Below are 15,423 nucleotides of genomic sequence, written 5' to 3'. Positions count from 1 at the left end.
CCAGGTAGCAATAAAGACAGACAGACTTACTAGTTAATGTATGCAAATTAACAATCTGGGCCCTTGGGGAGGAATTCTAAATTGTTAATCAGGAATCCTTATGAATCATTACAAGGCATTCAAGACAACAGTGAGAAGGAGACCAGGGTATAGGATAAGTTAACTTGAGGTCTATGAAATCTATGAAGCTGACACATGCCTTGGAGAAGCACAGATGGATGCCTTTTTTTCTCCTGGCAGAAGTACTGTCATTTCCCCATCATGGTTATGAATGGGAAGCTGTTTTAGAAAAGAAATTATCAGAGTTGGTGACGATTTTAGAGTGGTAATTACTTAAAGCAGGAGTCCCTTGGAGACAGAAGGAAAGGGAACGGAGCTTGCAGGCAAAGAGATTGGGGAAGAACTTGAAGATTATGTGGAGGAATACAAGGAACTCTCACCACAAGTCTCTCGATGACTCTAGCGGAGTTGAGAAAGAAAACTCTGCACAGCCCTCACTTCTAAAGCTTCTTTTAGAGCTAGCTACATGGGCAATTCAATCATCCATTAAGCTTCCTTGTAGCCAGAAAGGGGTCACTTGCTGAGCCACAGGTATGCTGTAACTGCTCCTGTTAAACAATTCAAAGCAAGACAGCCAGTTGGGCCCAACACTGCATCATTCTGAGAGAGATCATGTACAGTCAATTAATGTCTAAGAAATAGTTACAGAACAAGAACAGTGGGGTTACTTTTCTCAACATGTGGACTTTCCGTCCAGCAAGTTTTTATGTTCCATGATTTACTGGTGTATCATGCTGATACTGACCATTTCCAAAACCCACTTGACTAGATGCATCATACCCATGGAGAATATTTCACAGTGTTGTATCTCAAGTTCCTCTAAAGATCATCAATATGTGGTGACCCTTTCAAGATGCTGTTTTGAAGAAAACTTAGTAAAACAGGCTGGGCTCAGAGATGAGCATTTATACGCAAGAGTGTTTCTACAAGCCACGAGTGATCCCTTTGGCACGAGCACAAGCAGGCCTTCAACTCTAAAGCTTGCTGGGGTTAACATTTCTCATGGGAACCAGCACCATATTCTGCTCTTCATAGAGTTTCCTATAGAAACTCATTTCTTTGCATACAAGCGATCAGGTCATGTGCAACAGCAGATTTCCTAAGACACCATGGGGGCATTGCAGGCAGAAAGGCATCTGTACATTCAGTATTGCTCGTTATTCCCCTGCCCTTTGGAACTGGTAGTCACAAGGTGCAGCCAGCTATAATGAGATAGACACTCAAAAATTCCAACGCCTGGAGAAAATGTGGGAGAGGCAATTTCAGTTATCAAGGCAGCTGAATTGACACAGGCAGCAAGATTCAAAGGAAGATGCAGGCTGGAAGAACAAGGAGAGCATCCTGGCAGCTACCACCATGTAGAATGAGCTAAGAAGTAAATTCCATATATACACACACACACTACAGCTATACCACCTCATCAGCTTCCATATGCTTTTGCTGGAGCATAGCAGTTGCAAAAAAGACTGACACTGTAGATAGTTTCATGCCTTTGAGAGGATTCCCCCACAAATTAGTTTTAGCCAGGAATGTCAACCCTGCCTGCCTGTGCGCCCCCACAAAAAAACTGTGCAATCTCTTGGTTCTCTAACATCGCCAACATCTGAGACTCTGCAAAGCAATCAGAATGATAACTGATAAAGGTGCATGCAGTCACTTACCAGCTGCATTTCAAGTAGAATCCCAAAGACAAGTGGGAACAAGACTATTTTCAAAAACCCCAGGCACGTGCACAAAGGCAAGCAGAATCCAAGTCAAATCAACCTGCTGTATTAATCTCCAGTATAACAGCAATTTTCACAGGTTTTACAACTGCATGTAAATGAATTCCTTAATCCTATCTTTAATCTGTTCCCATGCTATTTAAGGTTGATTTTGAAAATGCAGACATGGATCCCCTCCTGGTGAGCCTGCTTTGCTCTTTTTCTGGCAGACTAGAAGGATGATAATTGTTCAACAAATGATTTTTTAATAAACCCTATTTAATCCCACTCACGTCACAAATAAAATTCATTCATTACAGGAGAAGTAAGCCCACAGATGTGTTCTGAACCTCACTCAGAGAGCCACTTAATAATTTTAACAGCTGCACGATCTACATGTGTAGTTAAAATCAAAGGAAGGAAGGCTACCTGCCTACAGGATAGTTGATTATACACACATTGTGGGGGAAGGTTTAGTTCTAGGAATAGTAACTAAGCTGTTTTTCTAGCTTGTCTCACAGCAGATCACTAGCCACAGGAAGCAGGCCAAACCTACCATATCCCTTGGCATGTTTTCATAGCACTAGTTTTTAATAAAATATAACACTCCACCCTCAGAGCAGGGCTGTCCTTGGGATCCATGTTATTGCCACTAGAACAATGGCTGGTTTAATTATTCGATTATACGACAGCTGGACCTTTAAAATAAGACGTGACTTGCACTGTAGAAAAGCATCAGAATGAATCTGGCAAAATACATGTATCCTAGTATGGTTACAAGTGCACAGGCTTTGGTACATATACACCTTTATGATTTAGCATTTGCAGGACAATATCGCCTACCACCTCCAGCCACAATTAAAAGGCCCCACTTATGCAGGCTCTGTGCAAAAAAATCAGACAGTCCTTGCTCCAAGAAGCTCAACATCTAAACCAGGGATAGGCAACCTGCAGCACGCAAGCTGATTTTCAGCTGCACTCACACTGCCCTGGTCCTGGCCACCGGTCCAGAGGGCTCTGCATTTTAATTTAGTTTTAAATGAAGCTTCTTTAACATTTTTAAAAACCTTATTTACTTTACATACACCAATAGTTTAGTTCTATAATATAGAACTAATAGAAAGAGACCTTCTAAAAATGTTAAAACGTATTACTGGCATGCGAAACCTTAAATCAGAGTGAATAAATGAAGACTCAGCACAGCACATCTGAAAGGTTGCTGACCTCGACCTAAACAGATGAGACAGACAAAGCTGGAAAAGGGAAGTTCAACTGCCCTCATTTTATAAAACAGCAAACAAGGCTCTACGCACAGCACACACCTAGCAATTCAGCAAAGCACATAGTTACATGTCTAACTTCTTACACAGACGTGTGTTTAAATGCCTTGCTGAACTGGGACCTAAGTGAGTTGACCAAGGTCACATAGGAAGTCAGTGGTAGAACAAGCATTGGCGCTGGAGCTCAAGTCCCAGGTAAGTTCCAGGCATCAGTACTTCAGGCGTGTGTGACTTTTAACCTAGCTTCCCCTCCCTGCCTTAAGGCTGAAAACTCGCTGGACCCAATTGCTGCCTGACCCAGATAGTCAGGCCCAAATTATGTTCTAAGTGATTCCGTTACTCCACAGTAACACTGGTTTGACTGACAACAGCACGTGGCCCTCAGTTTTGATTGCTCTCCAACTGACCATGGATTGGGACAGCTGCCAACTTCTTACATGAGGGCCTGGCACAGACCAAGCTCCATTTCAGGCTGGAGCACACTCAGGAGAATAGGAGCAGGTGGCTGCGCCATGGAACCAGTCAAGGCCCCCCATCTGGCAGACCTAAAGAGTGGCCCAAAAAGGTTGAGAAACACTGCTGTCAAAACACCATCACAGAAGTCTTATTAGCTACCACTGAATGCAGTAACTAGTTAAAATCCCAGCGCCAAATCGAAAGGAGGCTTTGGAAGATTTCCCTGCCTCTGACAAACTTCTCTCTTCTCGTTATGCTACTCAGCCACCTGTTTTACCTACATTTTTGTGGATGCCGCTCATTGAAATATTGGCAGATTTGACTTTAAAAAATATCTGTTCCCCTTGGTACTCACAACAAACTGAAAATTCAAAACATGAACTAGATAGCTAAGGAACTGCTGACTCAAAGCCCACTGAAATCAATGGAAAGACTAATTGATTGCACTGGGCTTTGGCTCAAGCCCTGAGTAAGCAAAGTTGCTGCTACCTATGTTCTTCAGACTCTGGGCCCTCCCTACAATGCTAGTTAAGTGAGCAACAACAGAAGGGCTATAAAACCTTGTCAAAGTCCTATAACATGTCATGCATTCATCTCCTTGAGCAGCCATGTTTGTTTGTTTACATCATGTGGAACAGCTGAGCATGACCTTAAGACAACTTTGATGTCTGTAGGCCAAAAGAACCTGTTACATAATAGTCTGAGCAAGCAGAGATAGGCACCATCTGTTCAAACGTACGTACCACTTGAAAGAGATATTTGCACTGGAATGTATTTGTTAGAGAGAGAGGCCACCTAATTTGTACAAGAACATAAGAATCCATACTGGGTCAGACCAATGGTCCATCTAGCCCAGCATCTTGCCTTCCAACAGTGGCCAATGCCAGATGTTTCAGAGGGAGTGAACAGAAGAGGGCAATTATCAAATGATCCATCTTCTGTCATCCAGTGCCAGTTTCTGGCAGTCAGACTTAGAGACTGGGGCTGTGTCCCTGACTGTCTTGGCTAATAGCTATTGATGGACCTACCCTCCATGAACTTATCTAATTCTTTTTTCAACCAAGTTTACTTTTGCCCTTCACAACATTCCCCTGGAAGTAGGCTCCCCATAGGTTGATTGTGCAAAGTACTTCCTTGTGTTTGTTTTAAACCTGCTACCTATAGACTATACGCAATCAATCGACCCCTGCTGGATCGATCGCTGCCCACCGATCCGGCGGGCAGTGTAGACATACCCTTAGTTTCTATCCCTTTCCTAATGGTTCCTAACAGTCTGTTAGCTTTTCAGACTACTGCTGCATGTTGAGTAGATGTTTTCAGAGAACAATCCACAATGATTCCAAGATCTTTTTCTTGAGTAGCAATAGCTAATTTAGACCCCATTATTTTATACATATAGTTGGGATTATGTTTTCCAATGTGCATTACTTTGCATTTATCAACATTGAATTTCATCTACCATTTTTGTTGCCCAGGCACCCAGTTTTGTGAGATCCCTTTGTAACTCTTTGTATGCACCTTTGTTGCATGACGGTATTACCATTTAAGGTCCACAAGCCTGAAACCCCTTGTGCCCGAGTGGACTGCTGTGCCCATGTGGCATTTAATTGAAGTAGGGCTCTGCACTAGGTCAACTGTCTGTACTTGTCAAAAAGCTGGAAGGTCAAGGCCTAAACCTGCAGTTGAGAGCTATCTACTGTTCTCTTATTCATTTAGTTTATGAAAATGCATAAAGTCCCCAAGGTTAAGAAGTGATCCGAACCTGTTATGTTAGAATACAAACTCTTAGATTTGAGTAAGGAATATACCAAGTAACCTATTTGCAATCTGGACAGATTTTTCCATTGCTGGAGAATAAGTTTCCCAATCATGACGGCTATTGAATTGCGTGAATGATATTAAACTCCTCTTTTTTTCAGTACTAATGGAATTCAATGTTGCACTCCAATTCCAATAATCTTAGCTCAGCTAAACAAGGTTGTCTGGAGGGATTAAAAATTCACCCATTCATTTTGTTCTGATGAGGTCTACAAACTAATGGGCCAGATTCCCAGCTGCTGTAGATCAATGTTTCATCATTGATTTGTTCACAGTAAGGTCATAGCTACTTAATCTTCAAACTGTGTAGGCAAATAAATATCATTCTTGGGGAAACTGAGGAAGAGATGTTAAGGGCTTGATCTGAGAAGTACTGAGCACCATCTACCCTCTGGAAGGCAGGAGGAGCAGCAGGCACCCAGCTACCCTGGAAACTTGGCCTTACAGCTCCAATTCAGCATGGCATTTCAACACATTTACCCACCCAGTCTAACTCCATCCTGGCCCAGCAAAGCACGTGAAGCAAATGCTGAAGTCTCACAAAGTCAGTGGGAGATAACCATAGCTAGGATTCTCAAAATGGCCTCAAGGAGTAAAGGCATCCACCTCCCATTGACTTTCAATAGGAATTCAATGAGCCAACTAATTTCCTTTGACCCCTCTGAAAAATCAAAGCCCACATGTGAAAAATTAAGCATGCGCTTAAGTGATTTGCTGAATCGGGGTTTTGATGACTTCATCAGTGCCATAGATTGAGTCAGTCAAAAACAGGATTAGAATTTAGGCCCTCTTTACTCCAATGGGTCCACCCTCTAGCTAAAACCTACACTCCCATTTCAATTACAAAGAGAAAGATTAGTAGGAAAAACATTGACAGACTTCGCATTTCCTCAGTGTTGTGTAGCAATGACCTGACATTACTTTCACAGATTGAAGCAAAGCGCAATACTGTATGAACTTTCAGTCCAATGGATCCCCAGACTGCTCTAATTTCACTGAAATTCATGGGATGAAGTCCCAGTGAAGGGAGCTGGCTGAGGCCAGAAGAACACTAACCAGGGAGTTTCTGCTGGATGATTTATGAAAGCAGAATGCAGTTACTCATATTCAAAGTGGTCACAACTTCACAGTTAACTCTCCTTGGGGAAGGGTCTGCAGAGCCTGGGACAGCTGACGTTCCCACACTGCCACCAAGCAAAGGGCATACATTGCCACATCCAGGGAGCACTGTAAAGAATATGCACCACAGGAAGTACCACCCAACGGGTCCAGAGTTACAGCACGCTGGGGTTCTCTCATTGGCCCATGCTCACTATTTAACTCTGGAGGGTATGCCAGGAAGTTGTCCAGGCAACCACCAGACTTTGAGTTTGCTGCGACTCCAGGCCTCACCTCACTTTCTGATTTCCAGTCTCGGACTCCAGCCTGACTCCGACCCTGACTCTCGCCTAGCAATTAGTCAGCGAGCCAGGCTCAGAGTATCACCTCGTGACTGGCCTTGTAGGCAGCCGTCCAGCCATGAATGCTAGGCCAGGCTGTGCTGCTTCACCCTCGTCCCTTACATCTGGTCATACATTTCACCAAAATATGGATGCATGTTAATGTTTCTTTAGCAGCCCAGACATCAAGTGCCATTGAACTAACATTTTTTGCCCTGGAGTATTTATGAGCAAGACACATCAAAAACTTTAAAACATCTTTTGTTTCTATATTTTGTTCAGTTTCTTGTTTCCAAAAGTTTTCTAACCAGATCTAGTGTTTCCTGTTAATGTGGTATATGCACAATTCTCTGTGACTAGAATGGAAAATGGCATAAGTTTTTAACTACTACATGGGGGTAGAAGTGGTGGTTTTTATTATTATTATTAAATGATGACGACACTTTTCTAGTGGGGAGAGGACCTACTTTTCAAACGCTTTTATCCCCTCAATTTTAGAAGAAATATGGACGAGAGATGTATTTATGAGCTCAAAAAACTTTCAGCACCTAACACAGTTGTTCAGTATCTCTGCATAGATCCATTTCTCAGGTTAGATAACTTACATTAGAGTCAGGGAAAGCAAAGATACACCCCATAGAAAGTCTCCACATGAGCGTATGCAAAGTGAACCCCTCATACTGGAAGATCTTCCACCATGAATTGTCTCATTCTACACATCTCCCCCACAGTGTACCATCAGCAAGACGGCGCACCTCTAAGAGGCGCAGTACAAAGAAAACCATAACTCCTCACTGATACAGGCTCATGCATCAGAAAGATCATGTAAGTGAAGGTCTTATGCAAAACTGATAGCAACATCTTTCAATACAGAGATACCAAAGGGGATCCAGAAATCAATCGTCTCTTTACACCCTCCTCAAGAACATACAATAAATATAACATCACTTCTTGATTCTGCAGATCCTGAATATCCTCCAGAAGAATGGCAGAATATATTCTGGTTTCTTGTACATTGGGCAAGAGGATTCCAGAGCAGCAGGTCCTTGACAGAAAAGGTGTGTCTTTCAGTACCACCATTAGGGGACAAGACGACAAGCATCTGTTCCAACCCTACTGATATATTGGTTAAACGCCTAGGAAATGAACAACAGGGCAGACACCCTGGAGCATGGGGCATATTCATCAATATAAACCTTGGGACGTGGCCCAGGTTACGCGTTGTAGATTGAATAGTTCTTCCTCTCTCTCTTGCCAGCAACAATCCCGTCTTGCTGTATCCTGTGCTAGCTAGTAAGGGGCTGGATAAAATGAAATCCCAACATGTGTCACCATACATTTATCTTAGGATGAGAACGTTACATGCAGTCCTGTAATTAACTGCTTTATCTTTGAGTTGATTGCTTTCACAGTTTCCAGCTCTAACCACACATTATTGGACAGTGTTCTACAGTATAATAAATCACTAGGTTTTCTCCAGAGCTTTTCCTTACAAAGGAGACGAGTTGGAAATATATGTGCTCATCTGATATTATGGACACTCCATGTGACTAAGCTGGATTCTGAGCTGTAAGATCTGTGCAACCATCAGAGTTTAAATTAAAAAAAAAAAGTGGTTCCATTTGACTAAATTAAAAATTCCCCAAAAAAACCCTCTAACGTAGTGTGTTTATTCAAATTAGTAATTGCAAAAAGAAATCAGTGAAGCTGCATTAGACAAAGGACTGCAAGGACGCATGGGCATAACCTCAGTCAATACTATTCCAATGGATAAGAAATAACCTATTATCACTTACTGTGAGAGGCGGGGGGGGGGCGGGGGAATCAGTTACTGTAAAACACCAAACAAACCAGGTGACACTGCTCTTCAGCTAGCAGACACGGGCCATGAGCAGCAGTTTTTTTTTTCCAGAGACTCAAGAGCCTGACCCTGCAGTGTCCTGAACACCCTCACCTACCACTGACTTCAAAGGGAGTGGAAGTTGTCAGCAATTTTACATTAGAAAATAGGCACTCTAAGATGTCTTGCAGCTATAAGGCAATATTTGCATTCATATATTATCATGACCTATAGATATGAAGGTAGCAGGAAAGTACTGTACCTTCAAAATATAGACAAATCCATGCCCCTACCAGTGGGTGCAGAGGTCATCAGGCATGGGAGATGCATTATGAGCCCGATATAAGCAGATTTCAAGTGATGTTAAGTTGTTCTGTATCATACCTGTGCATCACTAAGGTTTACACTACCATAGCTAGCTGAGGCTATAACATTAAGTACTTTGTGCATTAGTAAATTAAGCCCTAACTCAATCAGAAAGATCCCTAGAACCTCCTCTGCCGTGCTTTCTGACCAGCATGCTGAAGGCCGGCCAAACACTCAGCATAGATACGTGAAACAGATTGTGTAACAAGGCCCCTGTTCTAACACCACTTCTCTCTGCCTAAATAACCCTGGTCATTCCGGGTTGGAAACAATTCCATGTATACATTTATTACATTATTTCAGGATCCAGGAAAGGCTGGGCCATAATTACAACAACATGTGCAATATTGCAGAGTCAGTTCCTGATCGCTGGCTTCGGAAGAAGGCTCTACTTCTGCACAAAAACATTTGCCTTCGTAACACAAGAACTATTTTTCATTCCATATTGGGATTTTAAACTGCCCTGCCAAGCAGTCAACTTGCCAAATTATAGCTCTGCATGGCCATTGAGCAGCAATGCCAAGAACAGAAGTCTAGAGCAAGAGAACTCCAAACGACAGGAACATTTCAGTTTTACATGAAATCTTAGAGAACAGGAAAAAAAATTCCTCAGGGAACATTTTCAGGGATGTTCAGAGGAAATCAGACAATTCTTGTGATTGTTAGTGGAAATTGTAGATATTAGTTCCCTGTTTGCTATTGAAAAAAAATGCACCCTTCAGGCTACAAGATTATAAAAACACAAATCCATATTTACTGTTAATACTTTGTCCTGACAGCCAAAACGCAAATTGGTTATCCAATTCCCTCTGCTTTTCATATGTAATTGTGTTTATAAAGGAAGCAATAAAAGCTTAGTAGGAGCAGTAGACAAGGCTGATTGATCACATACTGGCTTATGAGAGACACTAGCCCTAAACAGGAGCAGACGCTACCCTTACTGCGCCAATAGCTTCCTACTCCAGTGCATCTACAACACAACATAGCTTTAGTCTTCAGCCATTCATACAGCCTGTATCCTGAAAGGCGTTACAAAGTTCCTCACCACAGTTAGAGTGGAATAATCACAGCAGGAGAGAGAAACAGAAGTACACAGAAAGGAGAAACAAACTTGTTTTCATGATTTGAACGCTGGGGATGAGGAGGAGATGATAAAGTGGAGTAACAGACAAAAGCTGTTCGAGATGATAGGAGCTGCACAGAAGGTTCTTGCACCAATCTCCTGAGGGGTGGGATAAAGAGGATGCTGGTGCTAATGGACTGGGGGCAGGAACAAAGTCAGAGAAAAGACTACACTGGTGTAACTTACACCTTTCAGTCCCACAACACCTAGGATTTACTGACGTTGCCATGAGCTGACAATCATATGAGCAGTCCCACTGAAGTCAGCGGGACTACACACATGCATATAGTTAAGCATGTGCATCAGTGTTTCCAGGATCAGGGCTTTAGATTGAACCCGTCGACCAACATATATAGTTTACACACCCATGCTACCCCTCAGACCAGAAATGGACATGGCACTTCTACATTTGGTTCAGAGAAGGTCTGTAGTTTCAGATGGAGCAAATCCAGGTCGTGACATTACAAGGCAGACAGTTTTGAACTGGATCCTGAAATAAGATAACTACTTGCTTAAAGAATTATATATACATATACATACTCTTCCCCCCACCCCCTATGAGGGATACCCCCAATGACTGCCCCAGTCACCAACTGCATGATGAACTTGATGCAGAGAAATGAGCCCTGCTATAAGATGACGACATTTTACATCAAGAAGGGAGGTGAAAGAGGCATCACTACAGGCTCACAGTACCCCAGAACTGATTAAATCCAGAGGTCACAGAAGGAAAAAGAGACAAGTGACTGAGGTGTTGTTAGCCCTGTTAAATGTTGCATCAGCTCTTCCATCACAGATCTGATTTTATGGTGGTTTTGAACTTGGCCATAGAAATGCATTGTGAGCTGAAGCTTAGGAAAGATAAGTAAATGCCCTTTAAATTTACACACAGACCCGAATCTTGCAGTCAGATGCATGCTGGCAGACCCTTCTACCCTCAAAGAGCCAAGGATTGAGGTCATATCTTGTTATATATTATTTAGGAACTTCAACAGGGGTTTAAGCACAAAAACTTTGACACTTACCTTTAAACAACTTCAGCTTTTAGAGAGACCCATCTTGCAACAAAACTAGTGCTGATGCATGAATGGACAGTCTAGGGAAGACACAATGTCTGCCCCAGATGCAGTGGACATCCACAACTCCCACTGAAGGGAACAGGAGTTGTGGATGCTCTATACTTCAGGATCAAGCACTTCACCAGCTGACTGCTGCTACTAGCCAATCAATGCAGCAATCCAAACTGTTAACATTCTGTGTTGTAACCCTCACAGAGATCAAAGGTTCTTATTTAGTTTCAGGGAAGAGTGCAGCAGATTATATTTTTATCTTTTGGAGAGTTCCCCCTCCCCTATCAGAAAATGTTAAGATCCTCTAGCTCACACGCTGGGTCTGGCTTTTCTTTTGCGGCTGGTTCCTGAAGCAGAATATAGTAGAAGCCTTGGAACTGCCAATTTTTCAGCACACATCTGCATGTCAAAAGGTGGAGTGCCAGGTACCGCATGTGAGTGGCAGTGGAATTAAATTTTATCCTACGTACTACATACACAAGGCAGCAGCAGTTAGAGACCAAGTATGACCTTTAGCTCTGAGTTTGCTAGGCATATCTTGCTTCATGTTATCACCTTATAATTTAAGCTGGTGGTGTTAATGTCTGTGAATCCCATTCACAGACTTGTAGCTTTGCTATTTGGAAAAGCAAAACCTTTCCAGTTCCATATTACAAGATCATTAGGACACTCTCTAAGACAACGGCTTCAACCAAACACCCTCATATTTGCCACTGTACGAGGCAAGGTTCCCCTGGTATCACCAAGCAGCGACTCCACACTTCACTGGCAGCACAGACAACTTAACTGCAGCCTCTCTCACACACATCACTTTTACAAAGTATCAATTGTATCGTATATTTGTATTGGACAATATCGTTTATTAAAGGGACACTAATTTGACGGATCCAAAATCTAACTGTACATCTGCAACTCCCCACTCTTATGCCAATTCCATTTTCACAAGCAGGCAAATGGATCAGATAGAGATAAAAATCCAGGCAGTAAGGGAACTGAAACAAACAAGAATCCTGCGCAGGATTTTCTTGTTAACTACTATCCTTCACCTGGACAAAGAGCAAAGGCAGCACTACTTGAGTGACTTTACCTGCAGTCCCAACAAACTCAGAATTCAGCCCGGTTTTACTGAGGTTGGATCACACACCCGAAGAGCTGGCATTTTAAGGCTATCCCACAATACTGCAGCACCCTTCATGTAGAAAAATGTAAGTTTAAGGGACAGGCAAATTTTATGCTTGTCCAACATGATATACATATTTTTAATTTGTACTCGATCGTGCTATTAAAAAGTACTTCAGAAGGCCCAACTGGCTGGTCTAACATCTGGACTATTTCACACAACCCCATGTGTTTGTTTTGAAATTAATTCTCAATGTACTTTTTTCAAAATAAATGTTTCCAAATTCTAGGAAATAAATAAATCAGTGCAGGAGCAGCTCAGTAACAAACCAATATAAACAAACAATCTACACATAAGAAACACCCTTCAGCATAGAAACATGTTCCAGTGCTGATGGAGAAACAATTGGAGAAACAAGCTTTGGGATTCAAGCTTTCAAGAAGCATAAAGAGAATATCATTTTAAGATAGTATGAATATTACCAATAGAGTCTTTTAGATACCAGGCACTATATTCATACGCTTATTATGTTAGTGATGCTATAGGCATTAGATCACACACATTATTTTTCAACAAATGTTTCATCTATCTTCTTCCAAGCGCAATTGAGAAATGCAGAGATGTCTTGCCAGTGATAGATGCAGATACAAACATCCAAGACCAAAAAGTGCAGCTGCGTATTACAGACGGATTATTACCCTTTGAAAGCTGATTTATGACAAACTGTCAAAGGGCACTGGACTTTTTTTATATTTATATACGAATGTAAACAAATTCAAGTATACAAACACCTCATATGCGAGGGAAAGCTGGGCCAGAAGTGTGTCCAGCACACACAGATCACATTGGAAATCTGGCCCCTTGTCTTCATCAGCTTTTATACGTTCTGCTTACTCTTGGGGTGAAAACAATCACCTCTGAGAGGAAACAGCTACCTGATGGGTGCGTGCAAAGGTGCTTTCGCACTTGCAGAAGCGGAAGGCCTTTTGAATACGTCTGTTAGCATATTCTTGGTCATGTCTTTTATGCTATATTATTGGGGTGTCCTGAAGACTACCTAGAGCAGATGTGTAAGGAGACAGGACAAGGTGACAGGAGAGCGGAGATGCTCAGTGTGCAGAGAGCAGCAGAGGGCTTGCTCAGCAGGAAACCAGCCAGTTACCTAGCGCCAGGGCAGAGTATTGGCCTCTCTTTCTGGGTGATTAGCTGGGTACTGGGGAATGGAATTGCTCCCATTTCCCCAGGGGAGGCGGGGGGTGTCCAGGAGGCAGCCTGGCTTCCCAGGACCAGCCGCCTGGAGGAGGAGAAAGGCTTTTGGCCCAGTCTCCCAGAGGCAGATACCCGCACGTGGGAAGGGCCATGAACCCGTCTCCCTGTGGGTCTGACTTGGGTAGGGGGATAAGGACCCTTCCTTGCCCTCCTGTGCCTGGGTATCGCGGCAGGAATCGCCCCAGCCCTTGGCACTGGGAGATGCCCTGTCCCGCTGCTGGGCACAGTCCCGGGCCAGGCCCTGGCCCTTGTGCCCAGCTCTTGGGCGAGTGGCCCTGGGGGCAAAGAGGGGGAAGTTGGCCCCAAGCCCCCCCCCGCTGGGTAATTGGCGCGGGGGGGGAATCAGCCCCCATGCCGCCCCCCCCCAGTGCTGGGGCTGTATGGAAGGAGGCTGCCCCGGAGCCCCCCCGCCACCCCGCCGCCATGTTAGTAGCTGCCTCCCCCGCTCCCTGCAGCGGCGGCGGCCGCACGGGCCTAGCGCGAAGCCGGCGCCGCGGTGCCAGACTCCCCCCGCCCGTGGGGGTGACAAGATACAGCCCCCCCCCCAACGCTACCCAGCCCCGCTGGGGGGGGGCACAAACCCCGCTGGCTCTAGCGCGGCCCCAGCCCCCTCCCCGGGCACCCCTTGAAGGGCAGCAGCCCCTGCCCCCCCCGAGGCAGCCCCCGCGCCCCCTCCCCTCGTGTAAAGGCGGCACCCCCCCCGCCACAGCTGCTAGGGGGCTGCTCTCGTCGCCCCCATCTCCCAGCCCTTGGGGGAGTTTGCTCCATTCCCCCCCATATCAAACAAACGCCCCTCGGACCCTTCCCCCTCCCACGAAGGAAAAGCCCCCCCCGACCCCCTGCGCGGGGAACAGGTGCGCTCGGCTGCGCCGCTCCCGGGAGAGGTTTAAAGCCCATCGCAGCTGACAGGGGAGGGGGAATATTTGGGGTCCCCCCATTCTCGGGAGTGCCCGTAACAAACAGCGCTGGGAGACCGGCGGGGGGGCGTTCCACACGCACTCACCCGAAATCCTGGTCCATGGACTTGAAGAAGAATTTGTAGCTGTGCACGGGCCGGTTGCTGAGGACATTTTTAAAATCTGTCAAAGTGACTTTCTCCGGGGGGACGGGCAGCTTCACCAGGTAGGGGGTCTCCTCCTCGTCGATGTGGTAGATGATTTTGGTCTCCGCCATGGGGGAGGGGGGGAGGACGCTTCCGAGGACAAGGGGGGGCCGGGGGGGGGGAGATCCAGCCCAGGTCGGGGCTGCCAGTCACTCCCTGGGTTTCACCAGCCCCAGGCCGGCGCGGCTGCAAACAGGAAGGGAGAGCTCGGCTCCTGGCTATTGCACCGGGGATTTCATTCCCTGCACCGCTCTCTAGCTGCTCAACGGGAGAAATGCAAGCGGGCCCCAGCCCCGGCCCGGCGGGCGAGGAGAGGGGGCACAGCGGAGGCGGGCCATGCCCCGGAGCTCGCCGGAGAGGCAAGAGGCCAGCCCCGCACGCAGGCAGCTGGCGGGGAGACGTTTGCAGCCACCTCCTTCCGCTGCTGCAGCCACCGGCTTTTGCCAGTTGCTCTGGGTGGGGAGGGGGGAGTAAATCCGCTTCCCAGCCTCCTCGGTGCTGCCTCCTCCCCCGGCGGAGTTAAAGGGACCCCGTGTTCGCAGCCTGGCCCCTGCCTTTAGCCGGCACAGGAGCCAGCCCCCCACCCGGGTTACTGGCAGGGCTGCTCCAAAGGCCCCTACCAACCCCGCACCGCGCGGCTGCCCAGGGGATTTCAAAGCGGGGTCCCGGCTCCGCAGCTTTTCCGTGTAATCATGTGACGCGCCGGTCCTGGCTTCCGAGCCGGCGTGGAAACGTGATCCGCGAACTCCGGGAATGAAATGGGCCAGGTCGCTAGTC

At 45.6% G+C, this 15,423-nt stretch overlaps 1 protein-coding gene across 7 annotated transcripts in view; it reads right to left on the bottom strand.

Moving 5' to 3' along the window:
* DVL1 (dishevelled segment polarity protein 1) overlaps window positions 1-14,992 on the bottom strand; it is a 178,539-nt gene extending 163,547 nt beyond the window's left edge. For 3 of the 7 annotated variants that reach the window (XM_075060408.1, XM_075060409.1, XM_075060411.1), the window contains exon 1: window positions 14,548-14,992. In XM_075060408.1, the coding sequence (XP_074916509.1) occupies window positions 14,548-14,717 (170 nt within the window). In that variant the 5' untranslated portion in view covers window positions 14,718-14,992. The remainder of the gene's footprint in view (window positions 1-14,547) is intronic. The other 4 variants (XM_032780010.2, XM_032780009.2, XM_032780008.2 and 1 more) reach the window with 3 other exon arrangements.
* Window positions 14,993-15,423: the final 431 nt, after the last annotated feature.

Source organism: Chelonoidis abingdonii, chromosome 23 (genome assembly GCF_003597395.2).
Source record: "Chelonoidis abingdonii isolate Lonesome George chromosome 23, CheloAbing_2.0, whole genome shotgun sequence".
Lineage (NCBI taxonomy): Eukaryota > Metazoa > Chordata > Testudines > Testudinidae > Chelonoidis > Chelonoidis abingdonii.
This window is presented reverse-complemented; position numbering and strand designations above follow the sequence as displayed.